This window comes from Dipodomys spectabilis, unplaced genomic scaffold (genome assembly GCF_019054845.1).
Source record: "Dipodomys spectabilis isolate Male_0828 unplaced genomic scaffold, ASM1905484v1 ptg000219l, whole genome shotgun sequence".
Lineage (NCBI taxonomy): Eukaryota > Metazoa > Chordata > Mammalia > Rodentia > Heteromyidae > Dipodomys > Dipodomys spectabilis.
In genome coordinates this window covers 1,973,022-1,991,242 of record NW_024870896.1, presented here as the reverse complement: position 1 = coordinate 1,991,242, position 18,221 = coordinate 1,973,022, and the positions used below count along the sequence as shown (strand labels likewise).

Sequence of the window (18,221 nt, the reverse complement as noted above, 5' to 3'; positions counted from 1 at the left end):
GAAGGTGGCTCAGTGGTAGAGTGCTTGCCTCCCATGCATGAGGCTCTGGGTTCGATTCCTTAGCACCACATAAGCATAAAAAGCCGGAAGTGGTGCTAGCCTTGAGCTGAAGAGCTGAGGGACAGCATCCAGGCCCAGGATTCAGGCCAAATGACTGGCAAAAAAAAAAAAAAAGGTAATATACATAAGTCAGGTAATAGTACATTTCTTTTTAGACAGTGTCACTTCTTCCCTGGCTCTCTCCTACTTATTCTCTCCCATTCCTACCTACAAGTTCTGTAGTTCATTTTCAACATAGTGTCCAGTGAGTACCATTGCTGCATTTGTTTACCCTTTGTCCTTTCATGTCTGTGCCTCCCCTTCCCAATGACATGTAAATTAATAATAGGACAAAAAGAAAAGAAAGCAAAAATAGCAAAAAAGTAAAAAAAACCCTCTTGGTTCCATTTCCTGGAGTTCATTTTGATATTTTGTATGATCAGATGTACACAGGCATTGTGCCTTTGTGTTCCTCTCCTGAATGTATCTTCCTTTGGTCTCACTGTGTGTGAATGTCTAGAAACCTATATATTTTATTATGTTCCCAGTGTATTTCAGATCTGGCTTCCACTTATGAGAGAGAACATGTACCATTTGTCTTTCTAAGCTTGGCTTACCTCACTTAACATGATTTGTTCTAAGTCCATCTTCTAATAAACTTTTTTTATAGGATTTGGGAGCAACTTTTGGGGTCATCAAGTGTAGTGTTGCATGGTAGAGAATTCCTCCTGGAGATCCTGAAGTATGGCTACTGAAGCCACGTAGAGGGAACACTGGAAAAGATGCTTGACTGGGCATGGTCAGAGCTTTACAGTGAGCCAGGAAAACTTGTGTATGACTTCCAGGTTATGTTTTAGGCTCATAGAGTACACCTTGCTGCTATGTCATTGTTTTCAAGTGCCTCTGTATGCTTCTTCTCAGGTAACATAAACCAGTCACTGATGACACTAAGAACATGTATAGAAGTCCTGAGGGAGAACCAGATGTATGGGACTAACAAGGTAGGAAGCCACCATTGCTACATGTGTGGAGTTGTGTTTGTGTTTCTGCCCTGTGTGCTTAGATCTTGAATATCTTTTAGATGGTTCCATATCGAGATTCAAAGTTAACCCATCTGTTCAAGAACTACTTTGATGGGGAAGGAAAAGTGCGAATGATTGTGTGTGTGAACCCAAAGGCTGAAGATTATGAAGAAAGCTTGGTAATTTTAATTTATTTGTCCTGTAAAGTTAACTTTCTCTAGGGAAAATGGTTAGAATCAGGTGCCAGTGGCTCATGTATATAATTCCTAGCTACTTAGGAAGCTGAGCTCTAAGGATTGAGGTTTGAAGCCAGCTTGGGCAGAAAAAATATTCAGGATTTCATCTCCAATTAACCAGAAAAAAAAAAAAGCCAGCAATGGAGGCATGGCTCAAGTAGTACATTCCAAGCTGTGTGCAAAAAAGCTGAGAGAAAGCAACAAACCCTGAGTTCAAGCCCCACTATCAGCACAAAAAATCAAAAAGCTATTTGTTATTTGGATATTAATAATGAAATGGTGATCATTTTATGAATTGATACAGAGCTATTGGGTTGGATATGAAAGTGAACAGATAATTTATCAGTATCTCATTGCATATTTAGTTCACATCAATAGAAGGATTTTGGATACTTTTTTTTTGCAATTTTTTTATTGTGATTAAATGATTACATAAATTTCACAGTATTGTAGGATAGTGATACTTAAAGTCACAAACACATTCTAACCTTCATGAGGCAAATTGTCTTTATCGTGGTCTATAAAGTTTATGAGTTCAATGAGCTTTGACAATACAGTTATTTCTTCCATATCTGGTGATATGTACATTTCTTTCCTTTTGCTCATTCCCTCCTTCCCATCACTGCCATTTAGTTGCTTAGTTCGTTTTGTTCAATGTCCAGTGCAGCTGATGGTCTTGCTGTTGTATGTTTTCCCATTTCCCTCTGTTTCTGTGTCCTCCTCCTAGTTTCCTCTGATGTGGACATATATACCATATATCTGGTCAGCAGCCTGGGGTCATTTAGTAATGATTCAACCAGATGAGTGGAGGTCCTTTGTTTCTCAAGTCTTGTTTACTTTGTCATATCTCCTTATGTTTTGGATTTAACATCCACTTATCAGGGAGACCATGTGCCCTTTGTCTCTTTGCTCTTGGCTTACCTCACTCAACATGGTTTCTTCTAGGATACAGTTATTTTTGACAAAAGTAATCTAATAAAGTAATAGTAAAACAGAACAAAAAATAAGAATAATATAATCATTTGTATTTTAGCAAGTTATGAGATTTGCAGAAGTAACACAAGAAGTTGAAGTAGCGAGGCCGGTAGAGAAGGTGATCTGCGGCTTAACGCCTGGGAGGCGATACAGAAATCAGGCTCGAGGAGGCCCGATTGGAGACGGTAGGACTGGATGGCATCACTGCACACTTCTTGCTCTGTCTCTAAACACATCCATTTGTAGAAGAGAATTGTCCACATCTCCTTAAACATCAAATGCAAAATTTTGATTTTGCTCTTTGAATTGTATTTTAAGACAATATAAATGAGAAATGACATTTCTTTCTTTCCTTTTTTTTTTTTTTTGCCAGTCCTGGGGCTTGAACTCAGGGCCTGGGGACTGTCCCTGAGCTGCTTCTGCTCAAGGCTGGCACTCTACCACATGAGCCATAGCACCACTTCTGGCTTTTTCTGTTTATGTGGTACTGAGGAATTGAACTGTGGGCCTCATGCATGCTAGGCAAGCACTCTACCATTAAGTCACATTCCCAGCCCCAAATGAAATTTCTTTAGTTGCAGACTATACCTCTAGCTTTTAAAGGAAGAAGGGTTATGACAGCAGAAATTCCATGGTTAATCAAACTTGTTTAAGCAGTTTGTCTCTTGTATAACTTGGCTTTTCTGTAATTCCATACAGAGCTATTGGTTGCCGACGTGGTTTTACAGAGCTTTCCACCTTTGCCATCGTGTGAGATTTTGGATATCAATGATGAGCAGACCCTCCCAAGGCTCATTGAAGCCTTAGAAAAGCGGCATGACCTTCGACAGATGATGATTGACGAGTTTAACAAGCAGTGTAAGGGAAAAACTTCTTTTTAGCTTCAGGAAATAATTTGTAGTGGATCTCCAAGAAGAGTTATTTTGTGTCTGTATTTTGTAGTACTCAGGTATTGTTGAGTTGAAATGGAAAATTGTCTTTTCCTTCAGTTCTTTTTTATTCTAGGAAAGTCAGGAGAAAATAAAAGTGGGTTCTCTGTACGTTTTGTTTTTTATTTTTAACAGTGATGGATGGAATAGTTCTCCTTTCTGTTTGTAGAATGGGGGTGTGATTGCTGAGAGTTAGGTGATGTTTGAGGCTCCTACGGAACAGTGGACAGCCTGGCAGCATCTCGTGCCTGGCTCTGAGGTGTTCCTGGGGTTTCAGATTGGCTCCAGTTGATCAAAGATCTGGTGCTTTCTGTTCTTGTATATTATAGTACTGAAGATTATAAGCATTGTTTTTGTTAGTTTTGTTTTTCTATTATGAAACTTTGAATGTTCTTTATAGATTTGAGAATCAAACTCCTGATTTTCTTTTTTTTTTTCCTTTTGTTGTCAGTCCTAGGGCTTGAACTAAGGGTCTGGTAGCTATCTTTGAGCTTTTTTTGCTCAAGACTGGTGTTTTACCACTTGAACCACAGCTCCACTTCCAGCTTTCTACAGGCTAATTAGAGACAGATACTCATGCATCTTCCTCCCCAAGCTGGTTTTTCCTTTTTTGTGTGATCCTGGGGACCATATTCAAGGCCTTGTACTTGCTAGGGAAGTACTCTACCACTTAGCTAAATCCTCTACTCCAGATTCCTGATTCCTTTTCAGACTTGTTTCTCCTCATCCACTGATTGTCACAGAGACTTGCTGAGTAGTTTTTCTCAGTGTCTGCTCATGAAAGTTGTTTTCATCTTTTTTTTTTTCCTTTACAATGTAGTAATATGGCCTGCGTGTGTGCTTTTGTTTCAGCTAATACTTTTAAAGCTTTGTTACAAGAATTTGACAATGCTGTTGCAAATAAAGAAAACTATATCCAAGGAAAACTAAATGAAAAAGAAAAGCTGATCTCAGGACAGAAAATTGAAATAGAACGGCTGGAAAAGAAAAACAAAACTTTAGAATATAAGGTTCGTTTAGGTGTTCTTACATCTGTGGAATGTTAGCCGTTTCCTGTTTGTCTCAGATAGGTGTCTGCTCCTTGCACTTGTTATCACCTGGTTAGATACTGTTTTTACCCCACCTGAGGAATGTCAGTGAAAAGCAATTGGAGAAAAGGGGACAGTAGTCTTTGATTTTATGAGTTAGAGCTTGACAGTTGAAGAGAGTGTTCTCTGGCCCCCAAAAGAGAGCTTGCATCTACGATATCCCCCTCCTCCCCCTGCTTTCTTTTTTGAGACACGGTCTTGGACTGGCCTTGAATTTAACATCTTCCTGCTTCAGTCTCCTGCATGGGAGTATTAAAAAGTTTGTGTAGCCAACCCTAGGTCATAAAATGGGCTTTCTAGAAGACTTTTGAGTTTAGCTTTGGTGGTAAGGCCTGGTGCCTGTAACTGGTATTGAACCAGTGCTAATTAGATCCAATTTGAAACATAGCAGCTGGGTGGGGTGGTTCTCACTTGCAGTCCTACCTAGTCAAGAGGCTGAGATCTAAGGATAAAGGTTTGAAGCCAGCCTGGGCATGAAAGTCTGTGAGACTCTTAATTCCAATTAACCAGCAAAAAGCCAGCACTAGAGGCAAGGCTACAACTTAGTAACTGCTCTCCTCCTGGGTGGATGAAGTACTGCTTTTGGGGAGCAGGACAGCACTGTTGTCTCATTTCAAGGCTGTCTGAGGCTGTGGGGGGGGGGGGGGGGTGCAGTCACTGGAGAGAAGCTGAACCCAACCAGTACAGCTTTCTCCTTTCTGAAAAGGTCCTGATAAATTAGTTTTAGGTTTTCAGTTTCAAGGGAAAGGAGTTTTCACACAAAATCATTTCTACTTTTGCATTTTAGAAGCTTATTTAATACATTTTTATTTTGGGGAAGCAAACAGGAGTTTAGATGAAATCTTAGAGGAAAAGTGCTTTCTATTGTCTTTCCACAAATGTTCTTTCGTGAGCAAATTCAGGAAGGTTTCTTTACAGCTGTGGGAGGTGATTGCATGCCAGTTATTTATTACTCTTAAAATCCCTAATTGTACAAAAGAGCTTCAATTTGGCATGTTAATCAGTACAATGCATCTCAAGCTATTTCACCCCTTACATCATTCTTCCCCCTCTCTCCTGACCCCACCGATCCCCTCAAGTTGCCTGGTTCCATTTTAGCATGTGTACATTGGATCTTATGACTACATTTGCCTGCCCTTCCTCTTGCATTTGTCTGTCCTCCCTCCTGCATACCAATTACTGAGCACACTGTTCTCCCTTTGCAGATTGAGATTCTGGAGAAAACAACCACAATCTATGAAGAAGACAAGCGCAATCTACAGCAGGAACTGGAAACCCAGAATCAGAAACTCCAGCGGCACTTCTCAGACAAGCGCAGATTGGAAGCTCGTTTGCAAGGCATGGTGACAGAAACATCAATGAAGTGGCAGAAGGAGTGTGTGAGTGTCTTGTCTCCCCTGCTTCCCTCAGAGCTGTGACCAGCCTAGATGGGCTGAGCGCCGATACTGTATTGGTGGGAAAATGTTTTAAGGAAACAAAGCTGAGTTTGGTGCATTGTGCTGTATGACTGAATTGTTACTCTGCAGGAGCGTCGGGTGGCAGCCACCCAGTTGGAGATGCAGAATAAACTCTGGGTCAAAGATGAGAAACTGAAACAGCTAAAAGCGATCGTGACTGAACCCAAAACGGAAAAGCCAGAGAGACCTTCCCGGGAGCGGGACAGAGAAAAAGTTACCCAAAGATCAGTATCTCCAGCACCTGTGCCAGTAAGTTATTGGTAGCAGCTCAGTACTAGGGAGAATCTGTGGAGATGAGGTGAATGTATTTTCTTGGGTAGTAAGGGGTTAGAACTCGGGGCCTTGCACTTTCTAGGCAAGCAATCTACTACCTGGGCTAAATCCTCCAACCCTTTAGATGATCATTTCTATGAAAATATGTTTTAAAAATATTATATTTTTTAAACTTATATTTAAAACTTTTTTTAAACCAGCATAAACAAAAACTTTAATACAAAAACTTGGTAACTTAGTACAAATAATTATAAAATCTTCATGTGCTAGAATTATAGAAAAGTAATGAATTGTTCTCTCAGTTTTCCAGTATTACTCATTATTAATTTTTCTCCAATTTTTCTAGCTTTCTAGTAACTATATTGCTCAGATTCCCAACGGCCAGCAGCTCATGAGCCAGCCACAGCTACATAGGCGCTCTAACTCTTGCAGCAGCATTTCCGTAGCTTCCTGCATTTCGGAATGGGAGCAGAAAGTTCCTTCATACAACACTCCTGGCAATGTGACATCTATTGCAAGGCGTAGGCAGCAGGAGCCAGGACAAAGTAAAAGTTGTATCGTGTCAGACAGAAGGCGAGGGATGTGCTGGACTGAAGGCAGGGAGGTGGTTCCTACCCTCAGAGATGAGCTAGACGTAGAAGAGGACCACTGCTGCAGGGTCGGTGCATTGTAGTAATAGATTTCTATCTGCTTTGCCTTCTGTAACTTGGTTCCAAAAATTCAATGGAAAGATGTATGCGCTCCCATATGAACATGGTCTTCTTTTCCTGAAATGGGAAAGATTGAGTCACCTTGAAATTGAGGCCTAGTTCTTCATCGGAAATGTGTAACCTTACCTGGTAACAGAAGGAACATATCCCTGAGCAGATTGCCTGGCAGCTGTAGAGCCGCAATCTGAGCGGAGTGGCCAGGCTTTTCCTCCTTGGTGTAAGGGATAGAACCCTGGGCCTTTCACATGCTGAGTACATGCTCTGCCACATGCCTACACCCAAACCCAAATACGACCGTCTGAGGTCACACCTTTTTTTAATCCCCCCCTCTTTTTTTTTTTTTTTTTCCCCTCTTGGTTTCCCTTCCCCAGATTTAGTTTCAAATCTTTTTTTCTTACTAATTTTGAAGAAAAAGTATTTTTTAAAAAGCTTTTCTCAGACTCTCAATTTGGAAAGTTTCAACCCCAAGCAAAGCTGAAAACTCTTACCTAGACTTACCCATTGGTACTTTTCCCTGAGTCTTTTTCCCCCTACAAGTAAGGATATTGTCCTACAGGACCACAATGTTGGTCATGTCCAAAGAAATTGTTAACTGAGCAAAGAGCCTCTGAGTTTCCCATCTGTCCCAACTATGGCTTTTCTCCTTTCACCTTTTCAATCTGGGATACTATCAAGAGCAATGTGTTACATATGGTAATTATGACACTGATTGTTGTGAAGAGTCTAGGTCCCTCTTTTAAAACTACGGATGGTAATTCATGTCTGATAAATTGCTTTTAGTCTTGAGACCTTTATCTGAAACTACAAGGGCTTTACTTCATCCAGGGGAACTTAAATTTGCTTCCATATTTTTTTTCTTGAAGATTAAGCTTTCCATTGAATAAATCACCAAGTACCATCCAAAATTTTATCCTAGTAAAATCTTAACATAGCTCTTTTAGAACTGTTATTGTAAGCAAATGAATCTTATGGTAAATGTTTGCTGAAGATTCTCTTCTAGTTGAAGATGTAGTGTGGCCTGCATTCATCCCCGATTACTGAGGGATAGTGATGAATCCCTAGGTGTTCAAGTGGACGATGATGCTAAGGCTTACCTTCTTACTCTGCAGATTTGCCTTAAGCCTTTTAGGGAGCAAATCATGGTGAATGGTCTTTCTATCAACTCTAGTCAATCCCCTTATTCGGTGAAGGATTAGACTAAAAACAGTTCAAGTTCTGTTTATCCCTGGCCAGCAGTAATGACATACCTAAGTTGGCCTTGAGATATTTAAGAGGATTTACTAGAGGTACTTTAATTTCTCCCTTGAAATCAAAGTCTCTTTAGAAGTGCAGCAGAAAAGTTACTGTAAGATCACTATTTGCATCCATGTGTGTCCCACAAGAATTGTCAGATGGACTAAATTTTAGAACTTCAATGAAGAAAAAAATGTTAAGTATTATGTCATGAATGCTAGTAGCTCTATGCAGACTGTCAGCTTTCCAAAGATGGATCCTACGAACCAACTTTGTTCCACATCAGTGAGACTAAGACTAGAAGTTTTAAGCCTGCCTTGAAATGCTGAGTCTTTAATGCTAAATTATATTGAGAAAGTTTTTTAAAGATCTGAGCTATCACTAGTCCTTTATTTGTCCCTTGTAATTTTAGTGGGAAAGTGATTTAGCTCTCCAGATGTTGTATTGGGATCTTTATATAGTCTGTGGCAATTTTTTTCATTTTTGCTCAGTTTTATCAATGACATGTTTACTAAGTTGATTCAAACTTCTTCACAAGTATGCTTAGACTGAATGTTAAAAGTTTAATTTTATATGCCATTTGACTGGAAACAACCAGTTTGTTCTTTTTATTGTATAATAGACTCTGGTTTGGCCCTATATTCTTTATATGATTCTTGGAACATTTTAAAAAATGTATGGGAAAAATAGTTGTCATATTTTAGCCATTTGTTATATTTGAACTTTTTATAAAATTGTCTTGAGATTTAAAAATCTTAAAGTGTTCAGAAGAACTTTACATTGTTTTAATCATATTATACATGGATATTCTTTAGTATTTTTGTACTGTATTTTTAACAGCTGTTAAGATTTATTTATTGTCTGTCTTTGAATAAGGAGTGGCTTTTTCTTTTTTCTTTTTTGTGTGTGCATATATTGGATGCCTAGCATGTTTAGTGCTCTAGCAGAATTGTGACCTACAATTACCTCATAAAAGCAGGATTTATTGTTGACTTTAGGATAGATGATGAATGATTGGTCTGCCCCTAAAGAGGGAGAATTGGCAGCAGGGCTAGAACCTTTGCTTCCTTCCTTTGTTGAGAGGAAGTTCCCAGGCAGGATATATGATATGTGAGCTGATGTTCAAAGAATGTCTGTTCTGGCTCATTAGGAAGAGAACATTTATGTTATTTCAGTAGCATTTAGCTTTGTCTTGGTATTGTCAAGTGCTTCCTTAGCCAAACCTGCTGCACTTCTAATAATTCTTAAATTAATTCTGGCTTGTTTCTTAATTCCTTCTCCAACCTGATCAGACCGCACCACCAATCCGTGTCCGACACAGACGATCCCGCTCTGCAGGGGACAGATGGGTAGATCATAAGCCTGCCTCTAACGTGCAGACTGAGACAGTCATGCAGCCACATGTCCCTCACGCCATCACAGTGTCTGTTGCCAATGAAAAGGCGCTGGCTAAGTGTGAGAAGTACATGCTTACCCACCAGGAACTAGCCTCCGATGGGGAGATTGAGACTAAGCTAATTAAGGTAAAAGCACATTTGCACAGGACAAAGAAGTATGTTAGAAATCAACTTGACAACAAACCATTGACCTAGAACATTAAAAAAAAAATCACACTGGTCACTAGTGGCTCTCACCTACTATCCTAGGTACTCAGGAGGCTAAGATCTGAGGATCACGGTTCAAAGCCAGTCCGAGCAGAAAAGTAACTTTGAGATTCTTATCTCTAGTAAACTACTCAGAAAAGGCTGCAAGTGGTGCTGTGGCTCAAGTGGTAGAGTGCTGTCCTTGAGCACAAAGAGGCTCAGGGACAATGTCCAGGCCTTGAGTTCAAGCACCAGGACTGGCAAAAAAAAAAAAAAAAAAAGAATCAGTTTTTTTCATATAGGGTCTTGCATTTTTTTGCCTAAGCCTGCCTGAACCTTACTTAGGCATCTTAAGTACCTTGGATGACAGGTGCATACCACCATGTCCAGCTTTATTCTTTGAGATGGGTTCTCACTATCTTTCTGCTTGCCAGGCCTTAAACCATGATCCCCTAGATCTCTGCTTTCCAAGTCGCTGTGATTATAGGCATATACCTCCATGGCTAGTCTTGTGTAACTTTTTTCTTTGTGAATTTGACAAATTGGGACTAACTGTTTTAATAGGCTTAATTCTCTTAAAGCTCACAATCCATAATGGACTGTAATTCTGGAATATTCAGCTTCAACTTCTACTTTAAATGTAGCTGGGTGTTATGGCATATAAGGTTTGTAATCCCAGCACTGAGGAGGCTGAAGTAGGAGGATCAAGATTATAAGGCTAGCCTGAGCTACATAGATAGCTCAAGGCCAGCTTCAGTTTACATAGTGAAGACTCTCAAAAACCATAGACAACTCTACCCATCTGTCTCCTAATTGTTTTGGCCTCATCCTTACAAAAACAAAAACCCCAAAAAACAAAAGGAAGGAAAACTAGGAAACTCTTCAGCATGGTGATTTATGCTTGTAATCCCAGTGCTTGAAAGTGAGTCAGGAGGATCACCAATTTAAGGCTGGCCTTAGCTTCATAGCCAAACCCTATCTTAAAAAAAAAGAGCATGTAGAAATTTCTAGGGTCTTTTTTTTTCTTCTTTCTTTAAATCCACAGTACAATTTAGTGTTTAAATTGCAGCAGACCAAGAATGACCACATCCCCATTAGGACAGTTACTCATTCAGTTGTATTTGGTTTAGTGAGAGACAGGGATGTGCTCACATTTCCAGTGTTTTGATTAGTACAGACTCAGCAATCCATGCATTGTTTGGTTTTGGGGTGGAAGTTTACATGAAGGAGGCCAATCTTGAGATGAATTCAAAATGTGTTTATCACTTGGATGCATCAGTGTGTAATGGTGACTTTTTCTCTTGGCTTTAGGGTGACGTTTTTAAAACAAGAGGTGGTGGACAATCAGTGCAGTTTACTGATATTGAGACTTTAAAACAAGAATTACCAAATGGGTGAGTGACCCTCTCAAACTTATCTCAAGGACTATTGCTTTTTTAGCTGCTTGCTTGAGGAAAAGAACATGCCGTGAAGTCATCTTCGTTCCCAGAGGGTGTACATGGTCTCCCCACTCTAACGTTTTCATTGTTCATAGATGCAAAAGTAATCCTTGCATCGTGTTTCCCCTTTTGCAGTAGTCGAAAACGAAGATCGGCCACAGTAGCACCTGCTCAACCAGATGGTACAGAGTCTGAATGGACCGATGTAGAAACAAGGGTATGGGTTAAATTAAATAAATACTTGCTTGCTGGAAATTAGGTGTGTCATGCTTAAATGCCACAGCTGTAGCTCTTCCCGTTTTCAGAAGGTGCTAAGGAAGAATTCATATGGCCAGGGAAGCCTTGAGGCCTGTGTTCCTGTGGTCTGTGTACAGTGCTCAGTTTAGAGCCCATATTTTCTCTGTAGGGGGACAGGGCTCAAGAATGACAAGAATGCAAGTAGATGGGAATCTTGGGGCAGCCCTCCAGTTGTTGCCTCCTGACTATTATGCCTGAGGAGACTCTAGAGAAAGAAGAAGGGGTATAGGTAGGAGTTTTTCAAAAACTCCCCTTAACCTAAAAGGGAAGTTACCTGGATGACCCTCCAGTCCTGTGACCTATACCAGAAATAAACCGAGTGTCTGACTGGTGTTTTTGCTGAACTAGAGAGTAATACTGGCTTTTTATTTTGGTTGGAGCCTGTCTGAAGTGTCTGTGGACTGTTGGAAAGCTGGCCATTCTCTCTTACTTTCTTCTAGTGCTCTGTGGCTGTGGAGATGAGAGCAGGGTCGCAGTTGGGACCCGGATACCAGCACCATGCACAGCCCAAGTGAGTACTGCAACAGCTGCTGGCTATGTGCATGTGTGCGTCCCCTCCCCCACCTCCCTTCTCCAGTGTTTTGACAGTGTACAAGCAGCCCAGCTGTGTTGAGGGCTGGTGAAAGCCACCAGAACTGCAGAAGCGAGGTGACGAGACCTGGTGGCTGTTTTGAATTTGTATACTTGTGAAGCTTTCTGAGGCTGAGCTGAGGGCAGATGGTAGGGAAGACTGAGGGTGCTAGCTGTCCTCAGCTGCTTGGTGTGGCTTATTTTTCCTGAGTGGTCTGTTTTGGGTCTTGGTGGTAAAGGAGTAAGCACTTACAAATAAAGTGGGAAATGGAGCTGTGGCTTAAGTGGTAGAGCACCAGGCTTGCGTGGAAAAAGTTAAAGAAAAGCCCCCAAACTGTTATCAAAACAAAACTGACACTGTAAATGGTAGGCTGAAGAAGACTAGAACACTATATAACCTCTATACAAATAAAGTGGATGCCAGAATGGAGACATACCTCTTCTCTTCTACTAAGCCCATACTTGAATCTGACCTGTTCTTTTCCCCACATTTTAGTAAAACCCCTTGGCTTGGATTGCTGAGGCCACCTGGAAAAATGGTTGCAATAGGACAAGGATGAGGTCCTTATGTTCTCTAACCGTTCTTTGCTTTCTCTGAAGACCATGCATTATGGCTGGGTCACTAGCTGCAGAATTGAACTTTACATGCTGCTTTTATGTTTTAGGCGCAAGAAGCCATGACCTGACAGTCCCTGTAGCAACAGAGCAGTTTTGTTGGCATTGGTGATTTCTACAAAGCCACAGCAGAAGTGTCATCTTGTACATCACCCACCTTGTGCAACATGACAGACCTCAGCCAGGTCACACACTGGCCTAGAACAAAGCTTCCTCCACAGCTCCAAAGATACCTAGGATTCAACCTTTGTGTATTATATGCGTTGCCGTATTTAATATTATCCCAGAGGAAGTCACTCCTCCTTTTTTGCTCTCTGAACGTTTTTTATAACATTGATTTTTTGTATATTTCTTGTATACTTATAAACTAACTCAACCAAGTGTCTGTCTTGGGTAATTAAGGAAGAATATACCTAGCTCACTTTTTTTTTTTTATTGTGACTTTTCCAGGTTTGGTTTTATAAACAAAACAAATGCAGCTATTGATTAGCTGAAGAATGCACTTTACACACATATTTTCACAATGTAAAGTTTCAAAATAAAGAGGTCAGTGACCAATGATAAAATGTTTTAGAAGGTGTTTTTTAGAAATTTGTATGTATATATTCACTAATGACATTTAGCTGCGCCCCCCCCCCCCAAATAAAAGTCACTAAGACATAGTTTGTGTGGTGGCCCCTCCTATATACCCAGCATGGAGCACAATGCAGTGTGACCAAGTTCACTATTTAAGGTATGAATGAAAAGAGAAATGGGAAGCAGTGTCATATTAAGTGGGTAACATCTGCTTGTATTTTATTTAAATGAAATAGCCCAGCCTAGGCTGACCACTTTACTCTGCCGCAGCTTCCTGAGTGCTGGGCTTACAGCTGTGGTTGTCACAGCCTTAGAGTACTTTTTTTTGGCGTTAACCAAAATGATAGTTTAATCTTTTTTGGGGGGGGTGGGGAGGAGATATTAGCTCTGGTATACAGCTGATTCAGACTAAGGAACTTGGCAAAATCTGGCACTCGTGGCTCACGCGTGTGATCCTAGGTCCTCAGGAGGCTGAGCGCTAAGGATCGCCGTTCCTAGGCAGTCCGTGGGACTCTCACCTGCAATGCACCACCAAAGAGCGGAGCTGTGGCTCAGGCGGCGGGGCGCCAGCCTCGGGCACGAAAGCTCAAGGGCTGGTTTTGAGCGGCGACGCCCCGATCGCAGCCTCCCGAGGAGCCAGAACGTCGGGCAGGAGCTACCGGCTTCCGCCTGATTTTTTTTTTTTTTTTAACTTAAAGCAGTGTACGAAGGGGTTTCAACTCTACACGGCAACCCACGAATGCAGCGCCCCGCCTCGCTCTCCATCCCGACACCCTCGAGCGCTCGGACTCCAGCGCCCGGCGCTAACCCCAGACCATACGAAAGCGCCGAGGTCGATTCCGAGTTCCCCAACTACTCCTTCCGGTGGACGGCGCCGGGCGTGCAATGCAGTTCCGGGTTCAGTCTGACGTCACTGGACCCCTGACTCGCACATTTACCTGGGAGACCTGGGGGCCTCCCTTTAGGGGACCAGGTCGATGCCGGGACCTGACCCGGTCATCGCCCGACGACCGTGCGGCGTCCGTCCCAAGAACCTCTGAGTATCCCCGCCGAACCGCGAAACCACTTCCCGGAAATACGTAATCATCCGGGCGTCCCGCACTCCAATCACTGGAGCCCGAGCCCCGAAGCGCTGGGAAACCCGCGCGCACGGCGAGGAGCGCCAATGCGCAGGCGTCACTAGTCGTTCCTGGCTCCGCCTCTTCCGCCAGTAGCGGGCTCCGATTGGCTCGTGTGTTTGTATAAGAGGGCGCGCGCAGGCGCGTGTTTCCCTTTCCTCAGCTGCCGCCAAGGTGCTCGGTCCTTCCGAGGGAGCTAAGGCCGCGTTGGGGTGAGGCCCTCACTTCTTCCGGCGACTAGCACCGCGCCCGGCAGTCCGCGCTATGGCTTCCGTCTCGGAACTCGCCTGTATCTACTCCGCTCTCATCCTGCACGACGACGAGGTCACCGTCACGGTGAGTGCGGGCGGGGAGGCCGGGCGGGGCGGGGAGGCCGGGCTGAGGCGGGGAGGCCGGGCGGGGCGGGGAGGCCGGGCGGGGAGGGCGCGTGCGGGCCCGGGAAGTGAGGAGGCTCGCGAGGTGTGAGGCGCTTCCTCGCCCGCCCGACCCAGGACTCCCGTTCCGTCTGGTACTTTTGGCCCTGGTCGGCTAGGGTCGGAGGGAGGCGCTCGAGCCCCGGGCGCTCCCTCCCTGCGCCCCTCACTTAAAATAGACACGCAGACAACTGAGCTGGCAGTCCGGGCCCACGGCCGAGTCCCGTGTGAGGCCTCGTGCCCAAGTACGTGTCCTGGGCAACAACCTGGTTCAGGCCCGGAGCTGGCGGGCCGGGTCCCGTCCCACGTCCGTGTTCTGGGTGACTGCACCCTGTGGCCTGCTGTTGGAGAGCTAATCGTGGCTCTCTGCTGGGTTTACTGCAGGAGGATAAAATCAACGCCCTCATCAAAGCAGCCGGGGTGAATGTGGAGCCTTTCTGGCCGGGCCTGTTCGCAAAGGTAAGGTGATTAGGGGGCGACTGTAGTTTGGATGGGGTGTGACTGCCGCCTGCGCCTCCTCTGTCGTAGTTAGGAGGTGCCACTGGTTGGTGCCTTATTTGGTTTTGGACATTGTCCCATTACTGTCTGTCCTCTAATAGGACTCAGATAGTCGTGTCGGGTTGAGCACTTGATCATTTTCATCCCTTTCTCCATTCCTCCTAAACCAGACAATTTTAGGCATGTTATGTCAACCCCCCTCCCATTATGGCGTTAATAGGCTTTGGGGAGAATTTATTGCTCCTTTTGGCCGTTTTCTGAATGAAAAGCTAATACAGACAAGTTTCTGCCCAAGAGTTCACACTGGCCATCTTGCCTTGGACAGGCTAGTTTGTCTGACAAGTGAAGCTAGTAACGTCTAACTTCATGCTGGGTCCTGGGTCTTCCAGGAACCTTGTATTTTCAACCCAACAAGTTATTGTGGGCTGTTTCTTTTCAATTGTCAAGGAAAAGTGGCTGTGAAGCTGTTCTCATTGGTTAAGCCTGACCAGCACAGGATGAAAGCCATCCTGGCAGGCACCCTAGGAGGCATCTCCAGCACTGGCATGTTAGGATTTGGTCCTTGGATTGGAGAGGAAGAGGCACTTTGTGCTTGGGGGAGGCTCTGTAAAGAACAACACCAGGATGGGCTGCATCTTCACCTATGGCCCATGTGTTACAGGCCTTGGCCAATGTCAACATCGGAAGCCTCATCTGCAATGTAGGGGCTGGGGGCCCTGCACCAGCTGCCGGTGCTGCTCCAGCCGGAGGTCCTGCCCCAGCCGCCGCCGCTGCCCCAGCTGAGGAGAAGAAAGTGGAGGCAAAGAAGGAAGAATCGGAGGAGTCTGACGATGACATGGGCTTCGGTCTTTTTGACTAAACCTCTTTGCAACTATTCAATAAAAGCTGGACTCTGCTGTTCTGGCCATAGTTTGGGAGTGTATTGCAATGCTAATATCACTCAATGCTTATACAGTTTTTCAGAGCATGTGTGTTTAGTTGAAGGTCACTAGGGTGAAAGTTCCCCACAGGTCTGACCTAGTAAGTGCCTTCTGTGCATCACAGGTGGAGGTCAGAGCAGATGCTTCCTCTGGGTCTGCTGTGTGCCTTTTTGGTTACAAGGTTTATCTGTACAGTGTAGATCTCAGCTTCAGAAAGCTTGCTCTTTCAGGCTGGGTCTGCCAGCTACAGTAGTGCAGCTGAAATTCAAACCCTGTGTTTGGGGAATTAGCAGTTTTAGAGTACCTCACAAGTAGGTTATTAGAAACATGAGCATTGTATCTGGGGACATTGACAGTGGATAGGAGCACCTAGAAGAACTAATTGTAAGTTGGTGCAAAGCAGTATGGTCAGCTAGAACTTTTGCTGTAAGCAAGACTAATGCTGGCCTAGCTTTTTAAGGAAATGGCTAAAGTGGTGGACCTCCAGCAAGAATGCTAGACATCTGTGACAAGCAGCAGCCTAGAGTGGTTTCCTCTACTGCAAGTTGAGGGTGAATGGTAACATTCATTGCAGTGTATCTGGCTCACACACCTTTATCTAATCCATAGGGAATAGTACCCCTTGGCCCAGCCATGTGGTTCTGAGTCACAGTATCAGAAGGCTGAGATTTGAGATCTCAGTTCAGAGCTAGCCTGCGTTGGAAAATTGCTGAGACTGGATGGCATCCAAGCCCTGAGTTTGAGCCCCAGAGCTGGCACCAAAATGAAAAAAGGGGAGTGTAGCCATAGTTCTCAAAGTGGGTAATTTGGGGTGATTACCCCTTCTGGGGGGAGGGGGAATCCTCTTCTGGGCTGGTCTGTTGGCAGATCCTACAGGGTTTAGGGCAATGACTGGTAGTCATTGTTATGGCTGGGCCAGAATGGGAAGCTAGTGAGGAAGATCTGTTTGCACCTTTTTATTCTGACCTTGCTACTTGCACCCCTCCTAGAGGAAATCTTACCCAGTTTTAGGTGGTCCCTCGGACAACATACCTATAAGCACAGACTGATTGATAGAGGCAGAAGGTGGAAACAAGGCTCTGTTGGCTCACACCTGCAATTCTGGTTTCTCAAACAGGTCTGAAAGATCCTGGTTCAAGTCCAGGCCAGGTAGGAAAATTAGGCTTCCAGTTAGCAAAAATATGGAGGTGGAGCAGTGGGTTAAGGGAGATAGAATACCAGCCTTGAGTGGGAAATCCAGGCAAGAGTACAAGGCCCTGGGTTAAGTGGCACACACAGAACAGGTTATTTTGAAGGGAATTAGAATGAGGCCTTAAAGAGGATTGTGGCTTGGTATTGTCCCACAGTGGCCAACCTTGGGAATGACTACTAAGACACCTCTGCCCAGCTGAGACAGAACCCACAGGGAATTAGCCCAGCCCTCTAATGTGCATTGCACACTTGGCCTTCCACTCCCAAATTAACTTCTGGTCTAGATTGAAAGTGGGAGCTACTGTGGCTGCCCCCTGGGCTTTGCACACGAGGAAACGAAAGCACTCGCATTTTAATCAGAATCCAGGGAGGTGCTGTTGCCCTGTGAATAAGTGTATACTGAGATAGGACCCCTCCTTTCTGCTAACAATAGCTCTGTGACTTAGTTGCTTAGATTTTGTTTTTGTGGTACTAGAGGCTTGGACTCTTGTTTGGCCTTCAGCCTGAGATTGCTGTCATTTCTGGACCTACCATCATAGGGCTTCATTTTTCTTGTAGCCTTTGTTTTCTGTTTTTGGTGATCATAGGGGATGAACCCAGAGTCTTGTGGCCTAGGCCCCTCTTATTTTTTTTAGTGCTTTTTTTTTTTTTGCTATTTTTTTAGTGGTTGCCCCTCCGTCCCCCCCCAGGCTGGCTTGGACTATGGTTCTACTTAGGTTTTCTATATAGATGGGCTGACAGGTTTGTCACCATGATTTTTATTGGCAAGAGATGGGGTTTCTTGAACTTTTCCTGGTCCAGCCTAGAATCAGGATCATCCTGATATCAGCTTCCTTTGTAGCTAAGATTACAGGAAGGAACGACTATATGCAGCTCTTCTAGCCTTTAAAAAAATGTCTTAAAACTTTAGAACGTGAGATGCTTGCTGGGTCCACCTTTGTACCTTGTAGAGTCTCCCCAGAGGGGAGAGGGCTTTGAGGGAGGATAGGTGGGCAGGCAGGGAAAATCCATGTTGAAAAGAAACTTTCTGTTAGAGCAA

General features: G+C 43.9%; 2 protein-coding genes across 5 annotated transcripts in view; both read left to right on the top strand.

Moving 5' to 3' along the window:
- Positions 1 to 13,096, top strand: part of Kif23 (kinesin family member 23) — a 28,355-nt gene extending 15,259 nt beyond the window's left edge. For 2 of the 4 annotated variants that reach the window (XM_042697423.1, XM_042697422.1), the window contains 13 exons: positions 961 to 1,040; positions 1,121 to 1,240; positions 2,331 to 2,457; positions 2,972 to 3,130; positions 4,054 to 4,211; positions 5,495 to 5,668; positions 5,816 to 5,995; positions 6,366 to 6,677; positions 9,255 to 9,485; positions 10,857 to 10,939; positions 11,120 to 11,201; positions 11,722 to 11,792; positions 12,517 to 13,096. In XM_042697423.1, the coding sequence (XP_042553357.1) occupies positions 961 to 1,040; positions 1,121 to 1,240; positions 2,331 to 2,457; positions 2,972 to 3,130; positions 4,054 to 4,211; positions 5,495 to 5,668; positions 5,816 to 5,995; positions 6,366 to 6,677; positions 9,255 to 9,485; positions 10,857 to 10,939; positions 11,120 to 11,201; positions 11,722 to 11,792; positions 12,517 to 12,532 (1,793 nt within the window). In that variant the 3' untranslated portion in view covers positions 12,533 to 13,096. Of the gene's footprint in view, positions 1 to 960; positions 1,041 to 1,120; positions 1,241 to 2,330; positions 2,458 to 2,971; positions 3,131 to 4,051; positions 4,212 to 5,494; positions 5,669 to 5,815; positions 5,996 to 6,365; positions 6,678 to 9,254; positions 9,486 to 10,856; positions 10,940 to 11,119; positions 11,202 to 11,721; positions 11,793 to 12,516 lie in introns of all 4 variants that reach the window. The other 2 variants (XM_042697424.1, XM_042697425.1) reach the window with 2 other exon arrangements.
- A 1,198-nt stretch (positions 13,097 to 14,294) lies between these two features.
- Rplp1 (ribosomal protein lateral stalk subunit P1) lies at positions 14,295 to 15,980 on the top strand. Its single transcript, XM_042697463.1, has 3 exons — positions 14,295 to 14,496; positions 14,958 to 15,032; positions 15,733 to 15,980. Exons 1-3 carry the CDS (start codon positions 14,425 to 14,427, stop codon positions 15,928 to 15,930), a joined length of 345 nt encoding a protein of 114 aa, XP_042553397.1. The 5' UTR covers positions 14,295 to 14,424; the 3' UTR covers positions 15,931 to 15,980.
- Positions 15,981 to 18,221: the final 2,241 nt, after the last annotated feature.